Consider the following 12869-nt stretch of genomic DNA (forward strand, 5'->3'; position numbering starts at 1 on the left):
ATCACTGAACCCACAGACATTGCCAACATACTGGCAGACAGGTTCAGTGCAAACTTCACCCCTCTCCCCTAAAGGAGAGATAACTATCCCAGCCGAGTGTAGCCTCCCGGACATCTCAAATGCGCAGGTGAAAGCTGCTCTCTCTAAAGCTAAAAACACAGCATCAATGGGACCGGATGGTGTCCCCGGCTGTGTGCTACATGAGCTAAATGAGGAATTAAACCCGCACATAAGGCAGCTGTTTAATCTCAGCCTTACCACAGGATACGTGCCCAAGGAGTGGCGTGACGGCAACTGTGGTCCCACTCCACAAAGGCGGTGCCTCTACGGACCCTGGTAATTACCGCCCCATAAGCTTAACAAGTCTAGTCTGCAAAGCAATGGAGAGGATCATAATGGAGCTCATAAACAAAGATATAGGGGACTTGCAGACATTGGACCCGACCCAGTTTGGCTTTGTCAAGGGAAGATCATGCCTTTTGAACTTGGTTGGCTTCTTGAAACAGTCACCAAGGCCATTGATGAGGAAAGGCAGTCCATACAGCCTACCTTGACCTTGCAAAGGCTTTCAACACAATACCCCACTCGGGTATTGTAGAAAAACTTACCAGCTTAAATGTAAACCCATATGTCACAAGATGGGTTGCAAACTGGCTTAAGGACAGAACCCACAGGGTTAGAGTTGCTGGCGCTGTGTCAGACTCCAAGCCAGTCACAAGTGGTGTCCCACAGGGCTCGGTCCTTGGCCCCTATTGTTTGGCATCTACTTCTCAGAAGTACAGGCCAACATGGGAGGACTTTGGCTGACAAAGTTTGCAGACGACTGCAAACTGGGCGCCATAGTGGAAAGTGCATCGGACACGGATATCCTTCAGAAGGGACTCACGGAAACAGATAGCTGGTGCCAGAGCCATGGCCTGAAGTTAAACGCCAAAAATGTATAGTCATACCCTTCGGGAAAAACAAGGTAACCCCAAGCTACCATATAGGTGGCAATCCACTAAGCACAGAAGAGGTTATCAGGGACCTGGGGACCCAGGTTGACAGTGGCCTTTCTTTGACACTCACATTGCTAAAGTGGTTAGAAAGACCTTCTACATTGCCCACCTGATCATGAAGGGATTCACATCCAGATCTAGTGAGGTCATTGTTCCCCTGTACTCTTCACTTATCAGACCAATGATCGAGTACAATGCCCCATTCGGGATGTATCTCACCCGACATCTGCAGCAATTGGAGAGACCCCAAAAGTTCCTCACCAAAAGGATAAAGGGACTCCAAAATCTGTCATATGCTGCCAGATTGAAGAAACTCCAGCTCTATTCAGTCGCATACCGTCTGCTCAGAGGTGACATGTGCCTGACATACAAGGCCATGTCCAACCCGGAATTAATGGACATGCTCCACCTCAAAAAATCCAAATCCACCAAAACCACTAGAGCAAGCGACTTAAACCTTAGCACGGATATAAATAGGACGTGCTGGAGGGATAGATTTATCACTCAGAGACTCCCTATGCTGTGGAATAAAATCCCGGTCCATGTGAGGCAGAGCACCTCGCTGACTCTGTTCAAGAGAAATCTAGACCTGTGGATGGGAGATCGTTGGTTTACCCCAGGAATCATCTCTGTGTCACTGCTGGACAGAGGCACAACAAACTAATGGGCACAGTATTTTTTCATATAAGGGGTGGCGTAAGCCACAATAATTTGGGCTAGGCTTATAAATGCCTTAGGGCAGATAGCCTAGTATAAACCTATGAACCTATATACGTACACATATATACATATATACATATATATATATATATGCATGTGTATGTGTGTATATATATATATATATATATATATATATATATACATATATATATATATATATATATATATATATATATATATGTGTATATATACATATATATATTTTTTAGGGGGTCTCCTTCAGTCAAACGAACGTTTATAAGTTCGAACCACATATGGCCGCGACCATATGTTCAAACTTATAAAAGTCTGATCGGACTGAATGAAGATTTCTGTACAGAGCGGAAAGGGAAGCTCTCCCATTTCCGCAATGGAGTGCAATCTCAGAGTTAGTATATTTAAGTAAGGGGGGTGTGGGGTGCAGGGGGGCATATCTATAGATGTTTAATTTTGTGTTTTTTTTTGTTTTTTGTGGTTTTATGTCAGTTTTTGAACTTTTACAAGTTCGAACCACATATGGCCGAGACCAAGTAGACCCATATTTAGATATACATATACTAAAAACAACTTTACCTCCTTACACCACCTTAGTAAAAACATGCTAACCCTAACCCTGCCCATTAAATTAAAAAAAAAAAAAACTCTTCAGTAACACTATTTCAAAACAAGATAGTCTCTCTCTCTTACACACACACATACACACGCACACACCAATGATATTATACCCTAACACTAAAATACACAGTTGCACATGCACTGAACCTACCCCCTTCCCTAATCCGTACTCTAATCCATACTCCCCTAATATACAATCCATGTACTTGTTATGACAAAGCACACAACTGATAAAATGCCCGTTCATTAAATTGGATGCTTCAACAAACAACTCTGTACTTCCGGCTGTTGACCAACTCATATATATATATATATGTATATATATATATATATATATATATATATATATATATATATATATATGTGTTGACCAACTATATATATATATATGTGTGTGTGTGTGTGTTTGTGTGCGTGTGTGTGTATATAAGTATACATTTATATTAGTATCTATATATATCTCACACACACACACACACACACACACACACACACACACACACACACACACACACACACACACTTCATTGCCTTGTCCTACATGCTGTCTTTAGTAGTAAGTGCTGACTGCCAGAATCTCTGGCTGATGCACTGCAGGACTGGGCTTTTTATGTGATCCATGTGCACTGTTTTCTCCAATTTATCAGTGTCCAACAGGTAATTACATACCACCAGGAAATGCATGTGTGCTGTCTTTTGAATGCCCCATGTCTGCATCCTCCTCCCCAGTGTCTTCCTCCGCACTGTCAAGTCTATAGTGACAAACACAAAAACAGTGCTTTGCTATTAAGTTCACTGGTTACAAAAATTTTAATGAATTTCCCTGTCAGTATAACTAAAGAGCATTAATTTCTCTTGTACAGCTACTGTAAGGCATGATGCACTGCTTTCTAAAGTGAAGTGTGTTGAAGCATGTGAAGTAACCATCTTTTCTAAGGCAAACAAAATCACCTTTACTTTTAATACCTAATGAACAATTTTTCTTTATTTATTTATTAACCAAGTAAGATCACTAGTCACTAGCACAACATTTCAGGGACAGTCTTATCAACTTTGGTCTGATTAAGTGACTACCCTAGGCACTAAGGATACAAATGGAGACTGTGGGGAATTAAACCCAATACTACACTACAAAGCTCATTAGCATGTCATAACATTAAAACCTCTGTGCTACAACCTATGTTAACACATATTTTTTTATAACTAAATGTCTACTGAAAGGAGATAAATTAGGGCAGCAGTATACATACTACAGTAAAACAGACACAGTGCAGCATACCTGAACAGAAGATATAAATCGCATTTATGGCAATTAAAATAAATTTCTTGAGTTAACAGATCTACATATTTACCTTATAAAAAAAAAAAGAGAGAGAAACATTTCTCTGCTGTTAAGTCCATGCACTTAGGTAAAAGACGAGCATTACATTATATCACTTGAGAAGTAAAATAAAACTGAAGTATCAGGTCAATGAATTGGTGCTAGTTGAAACATGAAATGGCCAGACGATACACAAATTCTAATTTATCATTTATTATTAGATAGGAAACAGCTTTACTTCTGAAAAATATTTTTATGACAACAATAATGCTGATAATGCTTATGCTGTTTTTTATATATGTGGACCACAAAATGTCTTCAATACATTCAATACCAACCTCAAGCACCACATTAGTGCACACATTAAAACTTCTGCTCACACTGAAATTTAATTTTTCTGTATTATTTCCACGAGTAAGTGATCCATTCAGAGACTGCAAGGTTATTGACTGAATAGTGACATCAACCTTTAAACAAAGAAGATAATGCAAATATTAGGATTTATATTTTCAGCAGCTCTTAAAATCAGTTCTAGACCTTTCTGGAAAAATTAACAACTCTTATTCTTTTTTCACAGAATTAAAAATTCTGAACCATCAAAGAGTATTAAATTCAATAATTAGTTTTAAACAGCTCATTTAAAAACAGCCAGTCTTAAATTTGCATTAACACATACAGCACATAAAGGTACATTACAGACAGATAACAGATATGGCTTACTTTACAGATAACTATGTGAAAAGCTAAAGAAAGCCTTGTTTGCTTGGCAATTTGCAGGATTTGGTCCTCTAACCGTATTTTATTTTTTTTTTATTTTGTATGAACTGCAAAATTTAACTTCCTTTGCATACCACTTATGATTTGCTTCTGTCTGTGCAGCAACCATAAGAAAACATGGCATTCAGTGGCTGCCACAATCTCACGTCTCAATGCTTATAGGCACACTACCCTCTACTATTAATTCTCCATGTAGAGAAAGGTCAGAAAACCAGGTGAGGAGGTCAAGTGTAGGTTATATACATGCTGTAAGAATCCCTTTGACCTACTGTTAAGGTAAATGTGTCTTACAGATGTGGTACCTTAATTCAAACAGAAGTCTTTAAATAACAAAATGGGACAACATATATTATCAGAAAATTAACCAAAGGGTTTATTAACTGATTAAGAGATAAGGGGCATACCTTAGGCAAAAAGGTTAAGTGAAACTTCATCTACATGAAAAACTATGCAGATCTGTAATTCATTGAGCTGTAGTAATAGCAATAGAAATGTATTTATTTATTTATTTGTATTTGGTTGCCAGAAAGGTCCAACTGGGCCATGCAACTACATTTCAGCTGAGGTCTGGGATGAAATGCTCCAAAAACATATTCACTGAGAGAAAAAACATAGAAAGAGATTACAGCAGATCCTTTAAATATAAAAACACTATTTGAAATATAGAGCTTAAGATTCAACATAGACTATGTGTCTATGTAGCCTAGGTTACAAGTAGCAGTTGTCAAAAAAGGAAGAGTAACAACATGGGAGGGATTGTAGTAAAGGAAGTAGTTAGGGTACACTAGCTGTCAAACAGTGGGAATGGGAGTGCAAGAAAAGAGAGAGATCAAGACCTAAATGTTGACAGAGGTCCATAGTAAAATTTGTAAAAAAAATCTATAGGACTGACTGTTGAGGGGGGATTGCACTATTAATCCGCATGATCAAGGTTACAGAAAAAAAAGGTTCAGGATTCACATTAACAGTTATGAAAACAGCAACATTCTGAAGTTACTGAAGAGAGTTAAGGATATAAGTGTAGAGATGAAAGTGCTTTCACAAGCCAGGAATTTTACAACTATAAGTGCTTTTGCTTCAAAAATAGATAAGGTTAGCTTTTACAGGCTAACATAAGGAAAGACTTTAATAAATGTATTCAGTTTTGTGTTGGAAGAGAGGAAATCTTGATAATCTTCCAAAGGAAGAATGGAACAGCTGATGAAGAGCTTTAACAGATGAACAAGATAAAAACCCGGGATTCATTAACAGGAGTGTACACATCCTGCTAAGCCTACACACTACATTCTTGTTAGCATGCCAAGCAGTGGTGTTCTCTGAATATACAAACTGCTAAGCAAGCCTACTTGTTCAGTGATGTCTTTTTGTGGCCGCTTGCAGGTAAAGTACATGTATCCAACTCCAGTAAGCAAGCACACATGGACAGCACAATGCAAGGCACAACCAACCTGAATGACATTATTAAGAAGCAGGAGAAGCTTAACGAGGGAAGTGTATTTTGATACAAGTAAATTTGTGTGCAAACAATATTAATTAAATATACTTTTATATATACACGTAATCCTTTTCAGTAAGGGCCACATGTACATAAAAAGGAAATGCTGACAAAGGATGTGGAAGGCACACTGCTACAATGTAACAAAGGAGAGTAAATGTGATAGATATAAAATTTATTCTAAGTGCTGAGTTGAGATAACAGCAAAGAAAGCAGATCCTTTAGGATTTTTTTCATATACTGCAGTTGTTGCATATTAGGTATGTATTCAGAAATTTGTATGTGCAGTATCTCACACACACACACACACACATATATATATATATATATATATATATATATATATATATACATACATACGGTATAACAGTATGCTGTAGTCCCTACCTACCATGTAAAACAACAAATGTACTCTGCAGCTATTGCAATACACACTTCAGAAAACATCATTTATTGTAATATGTTGTCAGCTAAAAACACAAACACAAATTATCAGCAATAGCCCAAAGATTATCCAAAAATAAAAAGTCAATGAAGCAAAAAAATCCAGATGACCACCACGGCTTAAAACAGGTTTTGTTTGACAAGCGCTTTCATGTAGAACAAGCCACGCTTTCTCTAGTCTTCAATAAAACAGTAAAAATCCCTACACATTTTATATCAAAAAGCACTATCAATTAATCAATTAAATACATCATTAAAATAAATCCAACCCTTAAAATACATTAATTAAGTCTTCAGCTAGTGTTGCATCTTATTTAAGTGAGCAAGCTTCTAGCTCAGGTATAATGCAGACATAGTTGTTCAGCCCAGGGTATACAGGAGCTTGCAGCTTTAATATCCACTTTAATTCAATTCTTTCAATTAAGTTATTTAAATTACCCCCTCTCTTGTCATTATTAAATTTTGTAAGACTCTAAACCTAAAATTATGTGAAGGGAATTCCATTGTATGCTTAGCTAAAGCATTTAATCTGTTCTTATTTTTTTACATCATACATATGCTGATAGATTCTGTCTCTGAGCCATTTCTGTGTTGTCACCTGTAACTACAGAAAGGCTACTGTGAAGTAAAAACTTAGGAAAGCAAGTGCTGTATATTAATGGGAATTATTCAATATGTTTTTCGTTATACATTTCCTGATGCATACTCAGTAAATGGTTGTACTCGTATGATATTGACAATGCCTAGCTATACTCGAGTTGAGGTGTATGGAACTACAGTCTGTCACTGTGATGTATACTGTAGGAGTGATCAAAGGTAATAAACAAACACATGACTGATGTTCAAACATACATGCTAAAAAACTGTAAGCCTTTCAGTGCCTTATGTACTGAAAGGAAACAATACTGACATTATTATGGCAGTGTACACACCTGTGACAATGTGTGCAATCATTACAATCTTCTTCTTCTTCTTCTTTCGGCTTTTCCCGGTTAGGGGTCGCCACAGCGGATCATCTGTCCGCTCATGACTGGCAGTGGAGTTTTACGGTGTCAAGTTGCCAGCCCGGCGCCCGACCTTCCACAGAAGGCACACACATTCACACCTACGGCCAATTTAGAGTGTCCGATTCACCTACTGCATGTCTTTGGGATGTGGGAGGAAACCAGAGCACCCGGAGGAAACTCACGCGACCACAGGGAGGACATGCAGACTCCGCACAGAAGGCACCCCAGCCGAGAATCGAACCAGAGAACCTCTTGTTGTGAGGCAGCAATGCTAACCACTGCACCACCGTGGCCGCCCGTATGCAATCATTACAATAATGGTATTAACTGATGAAATAAGCATTTGTTGCAGAAACCTACTTGGCTAAGAAGTACTGCTAGTGAGGTGTGACCTATTAAACCACCAGCCAAAAACCCTGTCAGAAATACCCATCTACATAGGTCCTGAAAGCACGCCCAATTGAGAGAACAGTTCTTCAAACCTAGCATTATGGACATTTGGACTACCCTTGTTTCTCCTGCCAGCCTTGTTGACTTGGGTCTCCTGGGGCAGTGTAGCAACTGCCTCATGTATACTGACAACCCTCTACTAATAACTCACTCTAGTACAGAGTGCGAGAGATGTAACTACGCCAAGAATCTTGAATTCCTGCTCTCTCGCACTCGGAACAGTAACACTGAAGAGGATGTCAAGTCATCCACCACTACTCATGCACATAGTACCACTACTCATACACACAGTACGCATCCAACACATAAATCAACATATGCAGAGGTTCTCTCAAAAAACTAAACAAAATACCAGAGATCTCCAAAACAAAAGACTGCTACAACTAAACTCTTTCTGCACTTGCATTTAGTCCTTTTTAATTTAATTGCATTTTTAAACTGTGTTTGGTCTAATATTGCTACATACTCAAGTGTGCTAGCTTGCATTGCATGTGAATTGTTTTTACTACTGTTTTAGCTACTTTTCTGTAAAAAAAAAAAAAAAAAAAAAAAACAAACCAAAAAAAAAAAAACTGTAAGCCTGTTTCCTACCTTTCCTGTAACTAGTGTTCCAGATACAGATTTGCTGTATCCAGGACTATATGTAAGCTTCTGAACCCCCCAAGCCTTTCTGTGTTGGAGGGAAGCCTTCTAGCTTATCAGTGGGAGTGGTAAGCACTAGGTATCCTGTCTACCACATAAGGAGTGGTTCTGGCCCACAAATTTTAGTTATTGGCCGTTTGGGCAATCTCTTCCATCTCTCTCAACTTTTTGATTTGAAAGCCTGCATTTGCACTTGTTTCTGTCCTGTATCTCGTCTAGTGCAGATACAGATTCTTAGTTTTAGCACTTAAATTTGCTTATTCGTGCTCAGCACTTGTAAGCACTAAATAAGCTACTAATTACTATATCACTCAACCTTCCTCATTACCTAGAGGAAAACAGTTTTTGTACTTACTTGTCTCACTTGCTTAGAGAAAAACAGCTCTTGTACTCACTTTCCTCACTTATCTAGAGGAAAGTAGCTTTTTATTCAGACATCTCCAAGGGTCAGCTCCCAGTGTTCTCTCCTGTCTATCTGATGAATCTGGGCATCTTGAGGCAATGTAGAAATTGCCTCATGTACACAGACAACCCTCTTCTCCTACCACCCAACACTACAACCTGTGAGAGATGCACTTATCTAGCCAAACTGGAGGTAAAGCTCTCTCCAACCAAGACTGAACTTGACAGTCATGAGGAGAAGGTAAACATTTGCACCACACCACACTCATCACATAGTCTCACTAAATCTACACCACCAAAATCCACTCATGGTAACACAAAAACATTCACGGAGGCTCTCAATAATAATCTGTCTAAGCAACAGAGACCTCCAAAGCAGAAACACAAGCAACCTCCATCCCACAACACAACCCAAATGACACATAGCCCACAGACTCAGTGTGCTACTCAACCACAGCCAATAAGGCAAAACAACGTGCCCAACACACTAGTCATAGGTGACTCTATAGTCAGGCACACTGATGTTCCACTCACCAGGCTAAAAAAGAAGGTTACTGTCAGCTGCCTGTCGGGTGCCAGGATCCGCCACAAAATCCATGCACTCAGGTCACTCCACAACAAGTACAAATATGACTCAGTCATTGTCCATGTTGGTGTGAATGACCTGAGAAGTACCTCCCTGGACTAGATGAAAAGAGACATGGAAGAGCTCTCCGATCTTGCAGCCCAGGCAGATATGACCCTAGCCCTGAGTAGCATTCTGCCATCGCCCAGAATGATACCGCAGTACAAGGACAAAATGATTGACTTCAACAATTGGCTAAGCTTCTGGTGTCATTCTAAGGGGATCCAATATCTGTCTGCTTGGGATGACATGGTCGACAGACCACGATGCTTTGCCACAGATGGCCTGCACCTGTCGCCCCTGGGATTCTGGATACTGGCTAAGGCTCTTGCTGCCCCATAGTGCCTTTTTTAGGCAAGGTTCAAATGTCAAATTCACCATCATAGAAGGAACAGGCAAGCAAAAACTGAGTGTAATGCTACTCAATGCTAGAATTCTAAATCTCAAAATGCACTCACTCGAGGCACTCCTTAAAATGGAGAACATCGATATCTGTGCAGTGACTGAGACCTGGTTCAAGGCTCCAGAGAGCACCCCTGCACTACCAGGCTATAACTCATACCACACTTTTTGGTCATGTAACCTGGACCGAAACACCAAAGGAGGAGGTATGTCCATATTCATTAAGGATATCCACACCTCCAGGCTAGTTGCTCAGCATAATGCATCCGAGGTTATCCAAGTGCAACGAACTCTGGGTAAAACTGCAATCTAAATTGTAGCTTGCTACAGATCCCCCACCATGCCCCAGGATTCTCACTCCTCTTTTCTTGACGTACTGGAAAATATTAGGGTTCAACCAAACACCCTAATAATGGGCGACTTCAACTACCTCACCATTAACTGGGAAAACTACTCGTGAACCAACTCCTTAGCTCAACGCTTTCTGGAATTCATAAACTCCAATGCCCTGGATCAACTTACCCACACCCCCTCCAAGGGCAACAATATCCTAGACCTAGTCATTACCAACATGAGTGACCGGTGTTCCACACCTGAAGTCAACTCCTTGTTGGTCCGATCTGACCATAAGCTAATCACTCTTGATATTCACATCCCGCCCCCAACCCCCATTAAGGAAAACACGGTAAAAAAAATTCTCCAAAGCCAACTTCATGCTTAAGACAGAAGTGGTGAACTTCATGACACCCATGCAGATGGACAATACAGTTATTCAGTTCCACACACCTTATTAAACCACGAATTAAGCACAAAAACACAAATCCAAGCGCTTTTTACCAGTGTTTCTTTCTTTTCTTTATTAGCTCTCGATCTGGTACCTCGGCCTTTCGCCTTCAAGGATCACAGAAAGTGTATGCTTCACACACCTTTTTATACAAATGCATACACATTCAATAAGCAATTAGCACAAACAGCTTACCCAATTATACAATTATTCAATTTTAACAGCTGAAATCAACATTACATCAAATTCATCACACTTTACTAAAAATATTATTATTAATATTCATAAATATATCTATTTTTCTACAAATATTATATAATAAATTCATATATTTAAATACAAAATTATTAATAACAAAATCAGTATATGAACAGAAATAAATTATTTTTTCTATTATTTATTTCCTTTTTCCTTTATTTACTATTTTAATCAGATCTAAATAGCCAGTTCTAAATTTAATCCAAAGGGCTTTAAAGTTCCAAATTTTAAAATCATCTTTGTCTGTAATTCAAGTAACTTATAAAGGTAATCATTCCCTCCCATGGAAAAGGGTTTCCCCAAAACACAAAATTTAAGACAATCGGGGGAACCACCATGTTTTTGAACAAAATGTTGGGCCACAGGACTACTTTCACTATGATTTCTGATGTCTTTTAAGTGTTCCAACACACGAATTCTCACCATTCTTTTTGTTTGCCCAATGTACCAAGTATCTAAACATGAACAACTTAATGCATACACTACCCCTATAGATTTACAATTAAAATGAAATTTAGGATAAAAAGAAATTCCATTGATAGTATTCACATTTCTTACTCTATTACATAAGCTACAAAATCCACATGGAAAAGTGCCAAGGGTCATGTTACCTATTTCATTCTCTTTCAAAAAGTTAAAATTTAATAACTCTTTTAAATTCTTTCCTCTTTTATATGTGAAAGTAATATGCTTTGGGAATAAATGGCCAATTGTATCATCTTCTGTAATTAAATACCAATATTTCATTACTATTCTCCTTATTTCATCTGAAAGGGGAGAAAATTTAGTCACAAAAAACAATTTTCCTAGATCAGTGTCTTCAATACATTCTTTAATTGCCACTTGTTCCTTGGTATATTTTACTTTCTTATGGCTACATAGCCCCTCATAAATTTCCCCAAGAACTTTCTTTTTACACTTTAATAATTCTTCTTTATCATAACCTCTCTCACTTAATCTCATCTCCACATTATTCAATTCACTTTCTCTCTCTCCTAAGTCACTAGTGTGATTTAATATTCTTTGAAATTCACCTAAGAGTAGCGACCGTATTAGATGTCCCAGATGCATGCTAGTAGCATATAGGAACATATTTACTGCTGTATTTTTCTTAAAAGGTCTAAAACCTATTTTATCTATATCACTATATAGCATCACATCCAAAAAGTTGATTTTTTTCCCTACTAAAGTCATACTCAAAACTTAGTCCATGTTCATTACTATTTAAAGTCTCAAAAAAAATCAAGAAATTCATTAATTTCACCCTTATAAATCATAATCAAATCATCAATAAAGCGTTTATATAATATAACTTTATTCTTGTAAAAAAAGGTAGGATAAATAAATTTCCTTTCAAAGTATCCCATATAAATAATAGCATATGAGGGCGCAAACGCAGCCCCCATAGATGTCCCCTTTAACTGCAAATAAAATTAATTGTTGAAACTAAAATAATTATGAGTTAAACAAAACTCCAAAAGTTTAATTATATACGTAGTCCTGGGTCCATCTCCTAACATTTCCATAATCGCTTCCAAGCCCCATCTTGTACTGATATTTGTATAAAGTGATTTTACATCAATTGTCACCCAATAATAATCTTGGCACCACTTCACCTGGGAAATTGCCTCTAATAACTCTTGTGTATTAGCAATGTGTGCAGTTACCTTATTCAAATATTTCTTTATATGAAAGTCTAAAAAAGTATTAACATTACTCAAGAGCGAGCCTATGCCTGATACTATCTGTCTACCCGGAGGTCTTTCAAGACATTTATGTATTTTTGGTAGGGCATAGAAAATAGGTGTTCTAGGTTTCTTAATAAACAATTTAGATACATCCTTTTCTATCAAAAAATCCAAGATGTTCCCCTCGCTCCAAAAGTGCTAACAATTCATCATTAAATTCCAGCGTTGGGTCCTTTTTTAACCGCTTATATTCAAAACTGTT

General features: G+C 38.0%; 1 protein-coding gene across 1 annotated transcript in view; it reads right to left on the reverse strand.

Moving 5' to 3' along the window:
• Positions 1-12869, reverse strand: part of TCTN1 (tectonic family member 1) — a 1166238-nt gene that overhangs the window by 413555 nt on the left and 739814 nt on the right. The window contains exon 9 of the mRNA XM_044068635.1: positions 3972-4100. Within this exon, the coding sequence (XP_043924570.1) occupies positions 3972-4100 (129 nt within the window). The remainder of the gene's footprint in view (positions 1-3971; positions 4101-12869) is intronic.

Source organism: Protopterus annectens, chromosome 4.part0 (genome assembly GCF_019279795.1).
Source record: "Protopterus annectens isolate FY-2018-M chromosome 4.part0, PAN1.0, whole genome shotgun sequence".
NCBI classification, from domain to species: Eukaryota; Metazoa; Chordata; order Ceratodontiformes; family Protopteridae; genus Protopterus; species Protopterus annectens.